The 20,880-nt window shown below is 40.3% G+C and overlaps 1 protein-coding gene across 6 annotated transcripts; it reads right to left on the reverse strand.

Moving 5' to 3' along the window:
- Positions 1-141: 141 nt before the first annotated feature.
- Positions 142-20,703, reverse strand: slc23a2 (solute carrier family 23 member 2). 6 transcript variants are annotated; one of them, XM_049762074.1, is made up of 16 exons: positions 20,419-20,703; positions 12,531-12,579; positions 10,965-11,176; positions 10,037-10,135; positions 9,673-9,789; positions 9,169-9,326; positions 8,567-8,655; positions 8,404-8,471; positions 7,771-7,952; positions 6,947-7,067; positions 6,220-6,376; positions 5,945-6,092; positions 5,781-5,886; positions 5,407-5,674; positions 4,964-5,059; positions 142-4,807 (listed from the first exon to the last, which is right to left on the reverse strand). In XM_049762074.1, exons 2-16 carry the CDS (start codon positions 12,577-12,579, stop codon positions 4,545-4,547), a joined length of 2,133 nt encoding a protein of 710 aa, XP_049618031.1. In that variant the 5' UTR covers positions 20,419-20,703; the 3' UTR covers positions 142-4,544. The 6 variants fall into 6 exon arrangements, with proteins under 6 accessions (XP_049618031.1, XP_049618029.1, XP_049618030.1 ...); XM_049762072.1 differs by having other exon boundaries at positions 10,965-11,179; XM_049762073.1 differs by having other exon boundaries at positions 12,531-12,638.
- Between the last annotated feature and the right edge of the window lie 177 nt (positions 20,704-20,880).

Consider the following 20,880-nt stretch of genomic DNA (forward strand, 5'->3'; position numbering starts at 1 on the left):
TGTTGCCATGTTAATCTTATCTGTCCAGGACATTCAGAATTAGACTGGTTGACGTTAACTGAAAGTAGTTATAGTACATACATAATTTGTAATGGCAGCTGGCAAGCATATGAACAATAACACACATGTACACACAGAAAAAAAAGTTGAACCAGTATTGACAGTATTTGCCATACTGTACAATTTTTATTTATAGAGAGAGTTGGGGCGTTGTTGAAAACGGGCCCATTTATTTTGGGAACTTCTCACAACTACTCCATCAGCATAGTGACATAAAATTCTCATTAATTTGTCATGAAGCAATAACTGGATCCTAATGATTTCAAATGAATAGATTGCAGATTTGCATATATATGAAAGCAGAGGGCTGCACATAGATTTATCTTTTAGTATAAAATGAAAACAAAGTAAACACCATCATACATTCTGTGACATCTTAAATAGTATTAGGAACAAAAAAACATTTTGGTTGCTACAATTTTTTTTCACAATTTTCAAGTCTTTATTAAAATTAAATATGTATGTAATCTATTCTCTAAATTTGCCTCATTCTTTGATTTTTGGTCGTGTATTAACAAAAATGAAAGCAAGTTTAGGTGTATTAAAAAAAAAAAAAGACAAAAACTTCCTAACTTACAATCAAAACATGACATGGAGTAGGATGAAATATGCATTTAGTCGTTTTCCTCTTTAAATGAAAGTATAACAAAATCATGCACTTTTCAGCATGATTAAAAGTTACGATTTCTCTTACAAATATTTACTTGCAAAAAAAGGTATGTATAAAAAGGAAAAAAACACAAGCACAGTCACAAAAATAAACAAGTAGTAGTACCCCAAAAGATTTTTGTACAAGTATCTCCTTCATAATAATTGAAAGAGACTGCTGTCTTTGTGTGCTTCTGGCCAACTTATTAAGAACCAACCACTGCTTCGTCACCGAACCAGTAAACACGTCAATGGAGGAGGTCCAGTTTTGTAAGTCATCTTTCTGACAGTCAAATCAGACTGCAGTTGGGTTCAGGCACGTCAAGCTATGTTGTGAGGAAGTCGGTTTCTGTGACAACCGCAGCTTCGGTCGGCTCGTAATAAGGACACCAGGTCTTTTGTTTTGTGTCCATAAACGTTGACCGTAAGAATATTCGGGGAGGGAAACATCCTGGTACACCAAACACAAGAGGACTGCAGGACAGCACAGAAGGTGTGTGTGTGTGATGTCATTTGCATGGGTGTGAATACGACTGCTCGCTTGTAGTGTGCGTGATGCTGTAGTCGAAGGTATGAAACATTTTTTTCAAGATTTCAACAATTGAACTGTCGAGTAATCGATGCTTAATAATTTGGCTTATTGTGTGGAATGAGGGGGGGGGGGGGCTTCATGCATCCATAGTTTTTCCGCACCGCTTGACCCACAGGGCTTTTTTTTCTTTCTTTAATACTAACGCAATGGGAAATATATTCTTTATCCTCTGTGAAGAGCGACTACTATTTGTGTGGCTGGCTGAGGCGCTGGTGCATCTCCATTTACAGAACAGAGCATCTGTAGTGGCCATGGCATGCACACCCGAGGGAGCAGCACAATGTCCATTTAATTTAAGGATGTGGTTACTTTTTGTTTTTTTAATATTCCATTAAATGATATAATTAATGTATGATTTTATGTAGAACAACATTATAAAGTGCTATTTTCTCATTAGAAAGACATTACAAACATTTTTGTCATTGCCCTCATTTGTTTCAATGAGTAAAGATAATTTGCGATGTGAGCCTTTTGAGTTACAAGTGCGGTCAAAAAGTCTTATCTCAAGGCACTGCTGCAATAGCTTCATAATTAACAGGTCCACATTTCACCAAAGTATATTTGTGAATAAATTTAGACAGGATCATCATTATTTTAGTTGATGTACATTTTATGATGTTTGGTGACGACGTTTGTGTAATGTTAAATGCGTGCCTTGGCTCATTTAAGATTGAGAAAGAATGGGATGTGAAAGTAAAATTGAAAGATTAAAGTCTGGAACAAATAAGTTTAACAAAAGAAAAACAATAAAATGCCCCTAAATTAATTATTCACATCCTGGCACATGAGTGACCACAAACAGGGAGTTAAAGAGTTAAGGCCCAGCAGTATTTTGTGGTTCATGTGCCCGTCATAAGGTCAATAAGATATTCTTGGCACCTTGAAATGTAACAAAACTGGAAAAAGGCGCTGGCGTAATCTGGCAAGATTTTTTTTTTTTTTTTTTTTTAACAGCAATGCTGCCAGTTGTTGCCTTATATGGACAAGCACCAGTTCAACTTAACTGAAGCTGATGACGGCTTGTGTTGATTCTGAGTTTTTATAGGGCAGGACAACTAATAATTCATAAATAAACTTTCAGCATTGTGCAAGCCACACAAAGACCTGCTTCAACAGAGCTTTGCACACAAACCTCTCTTCTATAAATAAAGAAATGACTTTAATATAGATACGAACCCAAGAAAATGTATAGGCTAGTTTTTATGAGAACATCTGTTGCTTTTTTTTTTGGTAACAGGAAAAATCAAAAACAAACCAACTTTTTGGTTTAGTAAAAAAAAAAAAAAAAAAACTGGATACAATATTTAGCACTTTTCAAGTAATTTAGTGGAACCATGTTGCCATTATTATGGACCATGAAGTCGGCAAGAGTGAAAAATGTTGACAGCATTAGCAACAGACGATCCAATCCAGTCAGTAAACACAACATACACATTCTCTTGTTCCGTTCCAGTTGGCTAATGCAGACTACAGTAGTTGACGCTGTTACATGTGACCCTGTAAACCAGTAACGGAGGATCCACACAAAGGGTCAGAGAGTCCAGCAAACAGTCAAAGACATTGAAACATGCAGGGTCAGCGTTTACGACACGTCTCTGATAAGGCCACGCAAGGTACAGTACGGAATTGCTTTCGGAAGAAGCCGCCAGAGAACAGGGGATGCCTGGAGTTATCTTCACTTCCGCTATGTGGATTCTAAAAGATGTCTACTTCATTTCTAGAACATCATGTTTTTAAGATTATTTTTATTTTTAGGTTGGACCTATAAAAGCTTGCGCTGTAAGTATTATCCCACGTGTTGTAAAATGTTTCTGAAAAATATACCTAATGAATCTGATTTAAAAAACAAAGTAAATATTAGTTGATAAATGTTATGAAGTCAATGATATATGAATAGTATCAGTTGTTATGATTGTCTTGAAGCCATTGATGCAAAGTAGTGACAAATCCTCCATTATTCTGCATTATTTTTTGCCCAGTATGACAACGGCATTGAAACAGAAGCTTGCACTTCACCAGAAACCAGAACCAAAGTATAGTCATGTGAAATTGATACAATTACAGTCTCACCTAAGGGTAATTTAGAGTCTTCAATCAACTCAAGTTTGTGGAATGCGGGAGGAAGCCGACAACCCACACAAGCACGGGTAGAACATAATATTTAACCTCAGAACTCTTAGGCAGATTGTAAATATTTACAAAAGTCATAATAAAGATGAAGGCGAGTGTGTGGTGAAGTATCATTCCGTCTAACTTACAATTTAGGAACAAAGTGTGCAAGACAGGGCAAAAATAACGGAGCGGGGAAAGCCCCGGCTGAGAGGTAGAAAGTTAATGGAGGAGAAACAGTTGGCGTAACCGGGCAACCGAGCGCCTTTTTGCTCCCCATCTGTCTTCCTGGCAAACGTTTGCCCACTTGACGACATGTATAAAATATTGGTGGACTTTCTTGGTTGGAAACAGTAGCCGTAGTTTTCTATACAAGACATACGGATTTCACCACACACTTTCCGGAAAATTTGAATGTGATCTGAGTGTTTATTTAATTTAAGGTATTTATTCACAAGTAGCGGAAGTGAAGATGACTCCAGGAAAACCCGCGTGAAAAAAGTATTTGAGCTGTTGCGAGGGGAACCCTTTGTGTAAAGTTAAAATAGTAGTGGCTAATACTGACAACCGTGGTGATATGTAAACTGTGAACTTTAATGCGTGGAACTCTAATTTGTTTCATGGGAAGTTTTGAAATGACCAAGGCATACATTCACAACTGAGGAGGCAGCAACAAAAAACAATCACCGCGCCGGGGCCTGCCGACTTGCAGTCGTGCGTGCTCGAGCTGTAGCTTCTAAGCTAATTTAGATCGGGCTGTTGGTGTGCATCCATGTGTTTGCATTCATGGCATTATGTGATTGCCACCTTTTTTTGCATAATTCTCAATTGGCAGATTTATTGTGTCATCGTTGTATGCCCGTGTGGATTAAAGTGACAGCGTGAAAGAATGCACAACCATTCTGCATATTGAGCACACATGCAAACACACCAAGCAGACTCCACGTGGTAACGTCTTCTGGGGCGTGCTGGCTGCGACTTGCGTTAGCATGCTCAAAATAGCATAGTGGGAAATGACAAAGACAGACAGACAGACAGGGGCAGACAGAGGTCGGTGCTTCACATGTCATCCACACGCTCCAAATCTCTCAGTGTACCTTCCCTTGCTCCCCGAATTCACACACCATCCCGACAGCTACGCCAGACTCTCGCCGTGGGAACCCCCTCCCTCGCCCGCATCCCCGTGTCCGCTACTGTTACAGCTCACGCAGGTTTCCCGAAGCTTCCCCCATTGGTAGCCTGCGAAGGTGGGGCTGATCGGGAAGTACTTGAAGATGGGGTGCCTGCGGATGAAGTCCATTCCAAAGGGCAGATCGTACGATCGCATTCCCTCCAGCTCGGCGGAGCTGGGACCCGAACCGCGCTTTAGCTTCCTGATGCCTCGCTCCTCAGGAGTACCTGAAGAGAGAGGAACGTCATCTCCAGCCATTGTCTTAGTTCAGCATTCGTAACATGCGATCCTTTCGATACATGACAATGTGTGTTTTTTTTGTGTTTTTTTTAAAAACCAAAACTTAATATGTCGGTACTGCTGTAAAGGAATGAATGTCTCACCTGGAATAGTATTATCCAAGATAAAAGCAACGGAGCCTCCCACAAACATGGCAGTGGTGAGGAGAACGTTTAACACTTGGTCAATCTCAATAATGCCTGGAGAAAAAAAAAACAACAACAATGCTAAGCGCTTAATAAAGTGAAATTGAGCGTCTTTTACCAAAATATACTTTAGTGTGTGTATTGCTTTTTTTGTAGGGAATAAAAGCCCGCTGAGGACAAACATTTAAAAATAAATCTACATGTACATCTCAATAAATTATATTCATTGTTAAATTTAATTTTACATTCTAAATTCGTCACGACTGTTTTGTAGTTTGGCCAGATCAATTGACTTATAGCAATGCAACAACCTTCTCGATATATTTCTTTTTCCTTCTCAAATTCCACGTAATAATTCCATATATTCCTGGTTAGATTTGCCGTCAGTGCACTATGCCCACCTGTCACCAGCGGGTTCTTTTTGAGGTAGCTTGGCAACATCAGCCCAAAGAAGATGGAGAAGCCCAGAACAAAAAGGTTCCTGGACGAGTTGAGGTCGACAAACTGCAGGTTGGAAAGCCCCACCGCCGTGATCATGCCGAACAAGGTGCAGAACAGAGCACCCAGCACGGGGTCCGGCAGGGAGGCAAACAGGGCGCTGAATTTACCCACGAGGCCCAGCAGCAGCATCATGGCGGCTCCGTACTGGATCACACGCCTGCTGCCCACCTGGGAACAAAAGGAAATCGGTCCCAATGACATCATTTATTCTCCATGCTACCTTCTTAAACACTGTTGCCATCTTGTGCCAGAATATTTAACCCGATAGTCAAACCTTTGTTATTCCAAGGACGCCGATATTCGGACTGGAGGAAGTGGAACCGTTTCCTGTCCCAAAAAGACCATCCAGGACACAGGAGATGCCCTCGATAAATATGCCCCTAAGGATTTGAAAGTGTTGAGTGTCCAAAAGAAAAGAGGGGGCTTGGCGAAGTTTACCTATTGATGGCGTGAATAGGAGGAGGAGGGGCACACGACAGACGGGCGCAGGCGTAATAGTCACCGATGGACTCAATGATGCTGGCTACGACGGCGCTCATCATCCCAATGACGCCTGCGGCCGTTACGCTCGGGATGCCCCACTGGACTGGAAGATCAAAACATCTCTTATTTTGGATATACAATCTATTTATTGGATTGTGCAAGTCTACCAAAGCGTATCGCTGATGAGTAGATTTTTTAAAATGTGAAGCTGTAACTGTTTAGCCACTCACAGGGATAGGGGATTTTAAACCAGGGTGCAACAGATAGGATCCCTTGCCGTGCGTCTGTGCGGGCATAGTAGCCATATTTGTTCTTTTCAGGTGGAAAGACGTCCGTCACGGTGAAGATGAAGCACAGGAGCCACGAAACCAGGATGGCCATGATGATCTGTGTGCATGACAAGTAAGAAAGGGAATCAAATACATCTCAAATTTATTTGATTTTTTTTTCAGTTCACAGTAACTGTACAGCACCATTTTTATTCTAAATTGAAATTAATGTAGAATCATTATAAAGACTGCAAGATTAATTTAATTATTATTTAATTAATTTAATGAAAGTCATAGGCTATTGGGATTTTTACAAGTATTCCAAGTCGACCAAAGCTACATTTGAGTGTACTTGTTTTGTCTCCTAGAATTTTTTTTTTTAATTTTGTCAAATTTAATAATTATTTACAATGTTAAGCTTCCCCTGGTGTTCAACAATGTGTACCAAGTATGTATAAGCTTCATGACCAGCAGATGGCATAAGAAGCATTACACAATGGCACGCTTGAGTAACCGATGACGCATCGACAAAGAGTTGAATAAGTCTAATTCTTGTGCTTATGACATCAGACTTTAAGTTGAATAATAGGCAGATTCCTTGCGGTTAAAATGCTTGTGCAATCAAAGTGTTACAAAAGCTGCCGCCGACCATTACGCAGCAAGGGCACAGACTCAAGGGCGCACTTACTGGGAACATTTTGAAAACTTGCAGCCGATAGGAAGTCCAACCTTTCTTTGCTTTGTAGACCGGCAATGGGAAGTGGACATTACGAGCATACTGGGAAAAAAGCAGTACCAGGAAAATAGTCCTGCAAACACAAAAATAACATTTTAGTTTAAAACAAGAATGAGTTTTGCATCTTCACAACTCCATTGGGAACTGACACAATCCAGTCAAACAATAAAAGAGGTTAATAAATAAAATATAACCCATCTCAGAAGCGAGTGTGTCAATATTATGTATTGGCGACAATACACATGAATTTACTTTCTCAATTTTGTCAGAGAGTAGTTGCACTCTCCTATGTACACACATGTATAAGTCAATCCTAAATCATGCCACAAACGCTTAACTTGAGGCCTCATCTTTTGCCAGTGAGCGATTGTTATGTGCAAATGATTGAATTTCAACAAGCATATTGCATTTACCCTCGTCAATCGACAAAAGGAGCCCCGGAGGCCGTACGGACAAATCAATTAACCTGACCGCGTGAGAAAAACGAGCCCATTACGCCGGTCGGGAGCAACGACCCTGCGGCTACGACGCAAAGAGCAGCGGATGATGCCGCAACCCGAGTGTGGAAACTAACAACGGTGTTCATCATACCAAATACTCAAATTGGGGATGTTATTTTTTTGAGGCAACAGCTGCTTGTTGGAAAATGTGACGGTCAAAAGTTTAGAGGCACTCAAATAGTTTTGCCTCTGTACACTCCTCGCCTCTTGTGTGTGTCAAGTACGGGCCCAGCGGCAGAAAACACAGCAATTACCGATTTCAACATTTGAACTTACAACATAGCTATGCCCCAATGCTTTCCTGCCCTTTCCCCTGCCGCCTGGAAACCAGAGAGGCCGATGAGGGCCACCGTGGGCGTGATGGTTAGCGGTCCGATATACTTCAACAGGAGCCCGGGTAGACCCAGCGCCCCGATGCACACCTCCACCAGGGATGACACAATGATGGCCCCTTGGATCTGAAGAAAAATAATCGTCACTTGAGGTGAGTTACGTGAAGCGCAATAACACATTTGTCACGTGTGAATAAAAGCAGCCGTTATTCAGTCGCCATCAATTAACTAAAACAGTGCGGGGGCATCTTGAGTTTGTCCTTCAATGTTTGGCTTCTCCTCGGTGTTCTGCTAAATGCTTCCCGTAACATTTCATTAATAATATTGCTCTGATGTGACACACCTTCATGCCATGTCAACTTCTAGAGCAGCTATTCAGTTGTGTTTGCCAAAGCAACATATTTTAGCAGATATTAACAAGCCACACAAAGTCACAAGTGCTTGTGTTGGCAGCTCTCCAACTGTTTAGTAAGCACTTATTCAAGACATTTAATAACATCTTAACTTGGTTTTGCACGCATTTCAACCACTTCCCCACAGAACGAAAGTGTGTGCGTGTTTTTTTTCCGTTTCTCACTTCTCGTATCCTAGGATGCCAGATGTGTTCGGTGTGGAGAATTTCTGTGCTGTTTGTCTCGAGGATGGCTGAGGACAGAAAAACAAAAAGATTCCAATGTCAGGTCAAGATCAGACAAGAGACAAAAGTAAAACTAGGTGTGATGTCTAACACAGGTCCTCACCGGTGTTGTTGCACTTCCATTTGTCCAGTGACAGAATAGCTCTGGCTGGGGCAAGGAAGGCAAAAGCGCTGGCCTGGAACAAAGGCAACCTTGGACACCAGCAAAAAACTCATCAGAAACCAAATATCACTTTTAAGTTAATGAAATAAATTTGCCTAAATAAATCTTTGCCCAAGCAGCACACCCGATGATTTCTCACGGCATACCGATTCGAATCATTAGAATTGTGAGTTTGCCTCTAGCTGATCAAATATTATCTGTTGAATACGTGCTCTTTTGCAGGTGTACCTAATGTTGTGTCCAGTTGAGGTACAAACACAAGACAAAAGCTCCTTTCCCATTTTAATTACGCAGGAAGTCGAACAATGGGGTTCTACATTATTCACATTGCAAAACCGCTACGTCGTCCATGCCACCTGACTGCAGTCTTACACATCTTTGTATAGGGATTACATAACACATACTTAGCCACTACGCTCAAGCACTCACTTGAGATGGGGGGGCGGTCTAAATGATCACTGCTCAGAGGTTAAGGGTGGAAGAACAGGCTTTGAAGTGTATGAAGGATTTCGAGAGGGATTTGTGTGTGTGTGTGTGAGTACCTGCAGCCCAGCGTGGTCTGTAGGAGGGTTGTGATCCCGACACAAAAGAAAATGGTCCCTATGAGCTGGCTAGTGGCCCACTGGTCAGATCCGACGCACATGGCTTCGGCGAGGAGGAATGGCACTGCTATAGTTCCACTGAAACATGTCAAATAGTGCTGCGGACACAATACGGGTATTGAGTTAGATGTCATTTTGTATTTTTTTTTTTGGACCATTTCCATCACTCACCGGGCACAATTCTAGCGTGTATTTTTTTTAATGCAATAAAAAGAGACAATTTAGTGTCATTATGCATAACCAGTTACCTAACTACTTTATTAAATTTTCCTTTGCTCTTTGCAACCTGATTCTGCACACCTAGTTTACACTGGCATGGATGAGTTGAGGTACAATTTGTTCTTATATCATTCACATGTTTGGAATGCAAAAAAAAAATAATCATTATAAAAGAATAAGTAAGCAGTATGGATGTGTCTTTTTGTGTGTGGTGGGGGCAGTTACCTGTAGGCCTAAAAACACACACAGGTACCAAGGCGGAGTGTCTTCTATGACATAGATCATGTCCATCCTCCTCAGATCAGTGCTGTCTGAGCTGTCCAACGTCTCTGACAATGAGCTCTATATTATACACACACAAAGATAAAATACATCCTTCTCAATTTGATTTGGAATACAACATAAAATACTACACTCCTGTAATGAACTTCTTGAATGTTCTACTGTTGAATTAGCACGGTTTGGAAAAAAATAAAAAGATGTGACACGGAAGGAAAGCCTCCAGTCCAACATGTGATTTCACATCCTCTTCCTCAAATGAAAAGTGCCCTTTCATAGTAGCAACTTCCAACTTCCTTTATTCCCGTACCTTTTCTGCTCGTTGAACATCTTTTGAATAGATAGCCATCAGCTCGGTGTTCTCTGTATCCTGGTCCCCATTTGTTCCGCCCACTCCATTTACCACCACCTAAACACAAAGATTTATAATGATTAAAGGTTTGTTTTTTTCCCCCCATTTTTAAGAGCGGCCTTGTGGTGAGACAGGATTCATGGCCGCTTATGTTATCAGGAAGCAATATTGAAATACTGAGAAGTCAGAGCTGGGGGTAGGTTGGCTAAATATTTGTTGGAAGACCATGGAACTTAGTCATGTGAAGATATGCGAGAATTGAAATGCCACGCCTGATTGATGTCGAACTTTTTAACGTTTCACAAGCATTTAAGGCAAAATGGAAACATGCCCCAAAAATACATAACACTCATATTTTTAAAACCCATTTCCTCCACTGGGTTTGTGATCAACAGACACGTTTATTTATGTTTCACTTCTCAAATTTCTATATTGTAGAAAACAAGCTTGATTTAGTTCTGCAAATCTCAATACCGTTTGACTTCATTTTACAAAGGCAGCAACCATAAGTGAAACTAAGTTGATACAAATTGAACATAAAACGAGAACGTCAAACTGTTTCACTATACAGAGTGAATTATTTTGTTTGTTTAAATATTTCGCAATTTGAGCAACAGGTGGACTTTGCTGCTCAAGTGATATCCCACAAACGCATTATTAATCAGAATAAAAACGTTTTGATGAGTGAACATATTATAAAGCAAAATTTGGACTTCACTTCCTGCATTGTGTTTGATGATTTTGAATAAGCTTCCAAGGTTTACTTGACTTAAAATGGAAAACTACTCAATGTGGTACTTCTCACTCAATCATATTCTACGCTCAGCCGCAGGTATGTTGTCACGTTGCTTTTACTGTATGTGTCCAAAAAAAAAATTCAACGTACCGGAATGGGGTAGAAATCCGCTCCACGTTTGTTCTCCTCTTCATATTTGCCTCCCTCGCTGTCCGCGGGCTTGGAGGTGGTGTTCTTGCCCACGCCCATGCCGGTACCGCCGTGTTCTACCCACTCGTCCGCCTCGTCACCTTTGTCTCGCTCCGGCGTCAAAACTGCAGATGAGTCCTTCAGTCTGTTTACATCTTCCAGGGATGATTTGTCTGCTTGGAAAATAAAAGACAGAGGGGCGGAGAGATTCATTTCGTGTTTGAATGAATGATGAATTCAAGTTCACATTTGATATCCTGAGAAGCTGCCAGGCTGCAATTACTCCTTATTGTCCACTTATTGCCCCCCCCGCCCCACACCAGTTATAGCATAACAGTCCACCAAAATTACTTTTCAACTATTAAAAGCAGATGAACAGAGAACAGCAGCCAATCCAACACACCTGTCTGGATTCTAAATTATGCATGAATAATATAGCGCTATGACAGAAAATAGGTTTTCGGGGAGATTTCGTAAGCAGGAACCAGGAGAGAAGGGGGAGAAAAAGGATGCAGAGTTTGTAAAAAGTCAGGGAAGACGGGGGTCAATGTTAGAGGGAGAGATGAAGGCAAAAGATAGCGGAAGCTCTGTTTGTAATGATTCAGATGTCACGGCAAGTTTTATTTGGGTAAAACATGGCCTTGTGCTCTGTCGGTCTGTACACATCATTTGACACACATGGGTGAAGGTTTCCATTTCATTGCTTCAATAAGCAAATCCAGTTCAAGATCCTGAACGTTGCCAAAATGTGTGTGTTGCATGCAGTCATTCTTGCATGACTGGTTTTAATCTTATGACCCCAGTATTTTGAACAAAAAGGATTTTATTGAAGTAAGATGCCCTGATCTGAAAAACTTTTAACTATTAAGACAAGGCAGACCGGGATACAATAGGCAGTTAACATTTCCTCACAAATAAATTGAAATAATGTTCCAGGACTAAACACAACTCCAAAGGATTATGCGAAAAAGCGATTTATTCGATTTACACCACTTCAACGCAATAGCTTCTTCCTTCTCCTTTTTTGAACATGCTGATTTATTCGTCTTATTGGCATAACATGAAATTATGTGAAAATGTGAAAAAAATGATTTTGTGTTTGGTCGATCTCATATTCAAAAATAAACTTCAACTTCAACTAAACTAGAATTTAAACCGTCTTAAGTGTAGTCGACGAAAATAGGATCCAGTAAATGAGGAACTAAAAGTGTTTACACACTATTTTGAGGTGTTTTGTCAACCCGAGAGAATCAGCAATGTGCATAAGAATTTATCTGCAATGGGCGTCAGTACCCGGATGATCAAAAACTTAAGACTTTACATTCCACAAAGGAATCGCAGTTTTGTTATTTACTCGTAATACTTTTCAAGTTTCTACAATTCACCAGTGCTATATGTGGGAGCTCTGATATGAGACGTTTATTTGATTTAACAAACTGCCCTGACCGCAGGCTCCCTACTTCTCCTTCCCCACACCAAAACGACCACCCAGCTCGCTGTGTGAAAACATTGGGATAGGCGAAATACCTAGTTGACACATCCCATCACTCCTGTCAATCTGCACGGCTGGGAGCATCTGTGTTGGGGGCGAGAGAGGGAGATAGCAAGAGAAAGAGAGAGAGAGACGGAAGAGAGCTTAAAGAGGAGAGTGTAAGGGGAAGTAGGGGGTGAGGCAGAGGGGATGGGTCAAAGAGAGGAAGGAGCAGGGAGGTGAAACACAAGTTAATTGGACATACATGATTATTCAAGGCAAAATAATTAGTGATTGACTATTATTAGTGACTATTTTTCTTTCCCAATAAGCAAGGCTAAAAGTGAGGTGAGTGACTGGATGGGAGTGTATCATACCACAAAAGTCAAACTCCACAAAGATTCTGTATAAAAGTCAAAATTAGCAAAAATCATGTTTTTCCCCCCAATATAAAAACTTTATATTGAGCATTTTCACAGCTTAACTTGAGGCTTTAACCTCACATGCAAAAAATTAGCACAGCGTGGTAAAAAGAACAATGAGGACTAATTAAGCAAAATGTATTATGATATATATGTATTCTATATTGTAAATTGTATTTATGAGATTTGTATGGCTCCAGTCGATCTGTGATCTTTTGGCACCCAACACTGTAACGTTGTGACCCCAGGCCATCGTTGCTGTGAAAGCCTGGAGGGTGTAGCCTAGTCAAGTATGTCAGGTGCTGCCTGAGTCAACAACAGCATCTTAGAAGCGCTCTCAATTTCTATTTGTGAGTTTGGTTGTTTTTCCTGTTCAATAAACAACAGGGAGTGCATCTGTGACCTCGTCACTATGGCCTGAAGCGTTCAACTGCTATGAAACATTCGTCAATCCGTCAATTATTGAGAGCAAGTCTGAATTCGGGAGGCGAGTATCACCATCTTAACAAAAATACTTCGACATGGACTCGCCTAATATTATGCAACTATGGTTAGGTTATTTTTGGCCTGGTGAGGACAGTGCCAGTGGCACAGGAGAATGGCACGGTCGACTTGTTTGAAAGAGTATCCCGGCAGCCTTCTGGGTCAGCGAGGGTCTGGGCGAGGCATGTGCAAACATCACAAATCCTCTTCCGCCAGATAAAATCACTTTTACGCTTGTGCGTGACAAGGTGGCCGTTGACACGGAACGCATCCAGTGTTTGTAGCAACTACACATCAAAATAAAATAAATAATACGATAAATACATGAAAAAAAATCATGGATGAAGTTAGCATGCTATGGCTTTGTTTGTACAGATTTTGGATGTGCCAGAGTCCGGTCATGATGGACATCATGGTCATTTGAAAGACCTACTTTGAGTTGGGATGGAGAAAGCAAGGCAACTGAGTGAGACAGATTTAGATCAGAGACACAAAAATGCTCAACCTTTGAATATTTTTCTAGCCAGTTCTCACAGCAACACCAGCCCCCGCGCAACATGCTCGCAGCCACAAATAAGCGAGCAATGAAGGCTCGGGCACCTTTCTCACACGCCCAGCAGTCCATAATGTAACTGCACACATCGCATATAGGTTAGTCGAAGTGAAGCGCCTGGCATTCTCACGCCTTGGACGTCCCACAGAGCCCAGCAGGCATATTTAAGACTAAAAGGTGGACGTTGTTGCTACAAGTAGATAAAATCCTCGAAGCCACAGCAAGACACTTGGCAGCCTTAAAATCTCTCTCAGGGTTTTCATAACAACCACATATACTTTCTGTATTGCTTACACTCACTAGGGGGCAGTAGGCAGGGTACACTCCGCACATGTGTGGCTTGGTTAAGTGTTTTTGGACAAGACAAAGAACTATAAATGTGCACTTTATCTTACATTTATTAATATGATAAAATTGGATATTTTGGATAGGGGGGCAGTACTATGACGTTTTTTGACAAAAACAAAACATGAACCCTTCCGAACTTGGTTTAAAGGGAAACAAAGATCAATCACGGATTCGGGCTATTAGTGGTGGTCGGAGCAAGCTACAAAAGAAGTCTAAAATGAGTGACAGTATTACAGTTTTTGGGAGGAAAAAGTAAAGCGTCAAAACCTGAATAACACCCAACCCAATTAGCGTTGTGTGTTTAGTGATACATAACTTATTCATGAATGAGGCCCATCCTACAGCAAGGCACGCAAAGTTGAAAGGAGACATGTTTGCATTGTGATGCGATGGGGGGGAACATAAACAGGCAACAAGGTTACCCTGAGCAACATGGAAACATGATGAGCAGGTAACTCCGAATAAGCAAGAATAATTAAAGCCAGTGGTCGGCTTATTAGGCACGTTGCTTTAGCAACCAGGTAAACAGAAGAGAATTAAAAGTTATGGGGCTGTTGCAACCTGTCATTACTAGGGATAAAATGATCACAAATTTTTTTGGGGCCGATCCCCGATTGTCAAAAAGGATGACCTGTGTACATCTTCAATTTTCCATTCCTGCTCAATAATAAAACATTGTGCAATGATAAAAACAGATGTTTTAACTGCACGCAGTAGTTCTCTCAAATACAAATGAAAAGTCTATTAGTCATCTCACAGCATAATAATTATAATATAATAATAATAATTCAAATAATAGTTTGATTAAGAAAAAAAGCATTGGCTTCAACTCAAATCAAATGTGTTAATAAAACACATGATGTCGCACAAAATACACTGAGTGTTGCATACTAACGTCATAATATTCTCATGTTTTTTTTAATATTTGTCATTTTAATTCATTCATTCATTCATCTTGCAAGCTGCCTAATCCTCATTTTAATATTTTTTTTAACTTCTACACTTACCCACATTATTATCATTTTAATTTCTGTGTTTAGTAATATTATTGTATAACCGTTTGCAAAATAGAGGAAAAAAATATTAAAAATAAGAAATCAGGGTGTGATCATGGGCGGTTGTGTGTGTGTGTGTGTGTTTTTTAAATATAATTTGGAGTGTATCTAAAACTTAAGATACTTTGGGCTATAATTTCAAATTGTCTTGGAACAAACTATGGTGAGATGTTGTGACAAACGCACATTTTAAAAAGACAATGTAGCAATAATAAACAACTCATGAGACTTTTATAGAACATAAAATCACATTCGCTGGCTACAGCGCAAATATGAAAGAAGGGGAATTAGATCTTTTTTATTTTTTATTCTTGCAGCAGCAACAGGAGATCATATCTGGGTCCGCCCACATGGAAGTTAAATTCATCTATTTTTTGTTGTGTCTTCGTGGCCATCTCTGAGATGTTTGTGGCTCTTAGCCAGGAGATTCAAACAGCCTTTGTGTTCTAACTTTCCACTTCCAGGATATGGATATAAAGGGCTTAAAATAGAATTGAGAGCATTTAAAGTCAAGCATGGCCTTACACAGAGAATCAAGCATCTGCTATGATTAGTTGCCGTTTCCAGCAGATCAATAAACGACCCTCTCCGGTCACTCCAACCCACATGAAGAGAATATTGCAATGCAAATCCAACAAACACTCATATGTTGCCCAAGACAGTGCGTGCGCAAGGCCTTATTATTTGACAGGATCTCGCAGTTAACCAAAACCAAGGTGGAGATGGAATGATAAAAAAAGAGAAAAAAAAAGCGACTTCAGGGAACATTCAGAGCTGCAGTACGTGCAAGTACACACACTCCGCTTGGGCTGGGAGGACAGCGAATGAACCTGCACTACGGTGTAATCTCAGTCACATGTGGCGAGTCAAACAGCAAACTCTGCCAGGGACCAATTTCTGCGACCCAAATAACACCACACTTAGCTCAGAGTGAAGCAAACTAGTTTCGAGAGTGAACCGTTTGGTCAGAGACCATTCATTCATACAGAAGTTAAGCGTAGCTTGAAATGCAATGAATTCCATAGCAGCTATTAAAGGCAGACTTTGATGCCCCTTACTGCCAACTGACTCGGAATGACATCCATGTGCTCAATTGTGACTCGGCTTGAGAATGTCACATGATCAAACCTAGAAAACAGGTGAGTCATGATTGCTGCTGTAACACGTCCATATTTTTTAACGGTTCGCACGTACTGTAATTATTGGTTCCACAAACACTACACAATTTTTATTGCAGCGAACCGACCACATTATCTTATTTAGCAGACGTTAAACTTTACAGTCAAGTCCCACATTTTGAATACTACAATGGAAACAATGCGAGTATGAAGTTCAAATAGATGTGGCAACGATGAGTCAGCAAAAACGCCAACATAATGACTCATTATCTTTGGGTGTCCTTCACTGTAAATGGGTAGCTTTGTTTGGTTTATCTTATCTCTGAATACCATCAGAAAACGAAAACCTAGTTTGCAGATGAGATGACTGACATCTTGATGCCAGGATGAGTCACGATCAAATAGCACGCAATTGGTTCAGTTGTTTCTTATAGTGGCTGGCATTGAAAGAGTCAGACGGGTTTAACACACGTGATGGCACAGGGTGAGATAGTATGAAATAATTCAACGTAATTGTCATTACCACAGATTAAATTTGTTGGCGGGATAGACTGGTATTATACTAGATTCCAGTCACAATTTGATGCGAATTATTCTAGGGGATGGGTTTGTCCCGCATATGTCGATGAGGCCTGATGAAGCCGAAAGACATCAAATAGACAAATATAATGTAAATATCCAGTCTGGTGATTTGACTGTGGCTAATTTGGGCAGCCAGAACTTGGAGTGATATAACCAGACCTGGTCTCTCGCTTGTTGTTCTTACTCGTTACCAATTTCAATTTAACATTGTTACTTTGCACTTATATACTTGATTCACAGTATACATTGCCTTTTGGGTAATAGTGACTCTGTGTGTCAAATGTTTAAAAATAGGCTTAAGAGCAACTTTTGTGGACATCGTCTGAGTCGTTTTTTTTTTTTATTTAGCCAAGTTACGGTCTTAATTGTTCTACACCTCAGTGCCAATGTTCACGCTCTTGAGAATAAAAAGTTATGAGCTCTTATAAAGGATACAAGGATTTAAGATGCTCTATCATAATATCAGCAGTAAAAAAAAAAAGTAACAATAAATTAAAAAAAGAACGCTGCAGAAAAGAGACTTTATTTAAAACACTTAAACTTTATGACTTTTAACTAGAAAGTGGGAGGAGGTGGGGGCTCAAATTAGGCCTGACCTGATTGTTGGCATATGTGTAAGCCACTTAAAAAAGGCGTATAAATGACAAATGTTTCGTTATGGCTCTGACGTGCTAATTTCACAAGATCCCTGTCATAGTTCATCTTAACTGGGTCTCAGAAGTGTAACTGACTGCAGATGACAGTGTAAACTGATTAATGTGTAATGTTGAGGTTGTGAATGAACTCACCGCCGCTCCACAAACCCAATGACCTTTTTTTTTTAAACTGCCAACAGTGAAATAAAAGAAGCTATAAAAGTCTGCACGAATGCTGATTATAACACACTAGCATAAGCATGCACAAAACAAATGTGTTTTCTTGTCAATATACAGTCATAGCTACTCATTGTTATAATTTTATTAAATATTGTTTAGTTTTATTTTATTGTAATTATAATTACAAGGTGACTTTCATCCTCATGTAACTTATTTAGAATGGCTTTTAAAAAATCTACATAAAACTGGTCAAATGCTAGGTTTTTATTATTTAAAAAAATTTAAGGGTGCGCCCAAAATAGTGATACCTATGTTCATACCGATATTAATAGAAACGATACCGTATCGATATTCTAGTTGTGAGTAACGCCAATCCTCCCTGACGCTAGGGAGCGCAGGCGTGCGATCACATGACAAGGAAGCGATGGGCACAAAAAAGTGGAGCGCGCCGAAGCGATGGGAGGTAAGGTATTTTATTCATCTATTTAACAGCTGTTTGTTCACTTGTTGTGTATAATAGCAATAAAATATATAACAAATAATACAACATGTATATAATAAATATAACAAATGCACGTCACTGAATAGGTGCCCCTCTGCTCCGTCACCATCACCTTTCCTCTCATCCCACACACGCAGATGCTCTCCAGTGCGCGCCTCCTCGAGCGCACCCTGAAGCGCTAGTGTTTCCATTTGAAATATCAGATGAACTGCCAATTTTCATTTGACAGTATTTTAGAGAAAGAGAGAAAAAAAACACAGTCAATGTGAAGTGATTGCAAATACTAAAAAAAAAAAAAAATAGTGGTGCTATTGTGTGACGTAAGTGAGTTTGTATGTGCATCTGCACGCCCCTGCGTGCCGCGCGTATGCGCGTACAGACTGGAAGCCTCATGAATGTATTTGTTTTTTTTTTTTTGTTTTTTTTTTTTGGGGGGGGGGGCAAAATGCCAGGTTAATACAAGTCATTGCAAGTGGCATAATATAGTTTCAGTGGCTGTGATTAAGATATATGCAAATGTCTACTTTGTTGGGTTCAACATAGCGGTAAGGCCATACTGTATATTATTGTACCGTATCAAATCTTGCAAATTTATATCGAATCATATCGAGGTACATATCGTATCATAACCTACCTGTGTATCGAGGTACGGATCGTATCGGGAGGTTTGCAAAGATATCCAGCCCTAGATACCACGACAAATCATTCCATAACTTTTTCCACCATTAATGTAACAATGAGATGGGAAGATCATCAAATCAAGAGGTATGCTTAAAGCTAAATAAATAACTACAGTATCATATATTTAAAAAAACATCTCTCATGCAAAGCTACTATATCTAGTTCAAAGCACTGCCTTACACATATTCATTTTGCATTGAATTGGTCATTTGCCTTTGTTAGAAGCATGAAAAGAAAACGGTTTGACTCCAGTTTAAATGCTGTTTGAAACCCCTTGTTTGACTGTCTATGTATGTAGAACCAGAAAATGTGAATTTCATGATTCTATTGAGTGGCACACAGTTATTTAGGATCAGTAATAACATAACAATCCTCAGTTCTGATTAGTAACTATGCAGTTTTAATTGGGCTCACGTTGTTAAAAGCTTATTGATTTGGGCTCACGTTGTTAAAAGCTTATGGATTTTCTAACTGTGGCTAAAGATTTATCCATACAAACTCTTGTTGCTTGGAGATTTTTATACTGTGTAGCCACATTGGCTTCGTGGTTTCATATCTCAGCGCCATCCCCGAGTTATGACGTCAAACATCGAGATAATTTTAGAATCAGGGCATTCATAGGGAAAACCAAATGATTTTTTTTTTTTTCACAAACAAATGTTCACAATTTCAGTTTTGACTTTCCTTGACAAAACCTATTTCAATGAAGGTCAAAATTGAAGTGTAGATTAATCTTCTACTTTGTGTTTATATTTTTACTTTAAACCCAAATCCAGAGGACCAGTGCCACACCCAGTCATGAACGTCACTGGTCCGGCTTTAAGTACAAAACTAGTTGGAAAACGGAAATTATTTCTAAGGGGTGTGTAGACTTTTTATACCCACCAGCTTTTAAAATGTGTTTGTTAGGCGGACACAGAAAGACACACGCTTGGTTCTGTTTCCAAGACAACCTCATCACCAGAAGCCAGTAAAGCCACAGTCAAACAGCTCCGGTGACACAGAGTAGTGTCAGCCTAAAGTGCATTACAGCTCCAGTTGTTCCGAATGCAGATAGTACAGTTGATGCTTGGCCTTAATAATGGACAAATCAGACAGGGAGAGCGAGGGAAAGAGGTGGGGGATCGTCGTGGGCAAAGATATTCTGATCAGTAAATGCTCAGAGTCGTGTTCTGAGAGGATTTGTTTGGGGAGCTCAAAGATGACAGACTGGGCCTCTCGCTGTCACACTGCATCACCCATGATCACGTCGACCCACGATCTCCAACCAGAGGGTGTATTTTTAGAGCTTTGGCCAACCCACCTTAAATACTTTATATGCATTCTAGCCGTGGCAGTGTAGTTGTGATAATCACGAAAAGCGATTTTTGTGCTTGTTCGCTCACCTGCCCGAAGAAGAAGACGATGCCCACTTCCCTGCTCGGCTATGTCCGCTGGATCGCTGCTGAAGCGAAAAGCAGCTTGAGTGGAGGAAGAGTCGGCGGATGACGACAGGCTTTAGCTTCAAGCCAGTGGGAAGCTCATACGAGGCGGATAAAGGGACCCGAGAGGGTGTTTTTGGACCCGATCGAGAAACCCCCCTTCTGCAAGACAGACAGTTTGGATAACCGCTGCCCCGCGGAGGGATTTATGTCTTTCATAAAGCCACGGGGTTGATGTCAGGCTGAGCGCATGCGCTCGATGGCCGTGACGTCAAGCACATGCCCTTACAGTGTCTCGACCAATCAGCGACGGCAGATAGATGACGTAAACACGTGATTATTTAAATGTATCACATAATACCCATATTTTTACTGTTTTAAAAACAAATACTGACTTCTTGACAGGAACACACTTGACCTTTGACT

Source organism: Syngnathus scovelli, chromosome 3 (genome assembly GCF_024217435.2).
Source record: "Syngnathus scovelli strain Florida chromosome 3, RoL_Ssco_1.2, whole genome shotgun sequence".
NCBI lineage: Eukaryota > Metazoa > Chordata > Actinopteri > Syngnathiformes > Syngnathidae > Syngnathus > Syngnathus scovelli.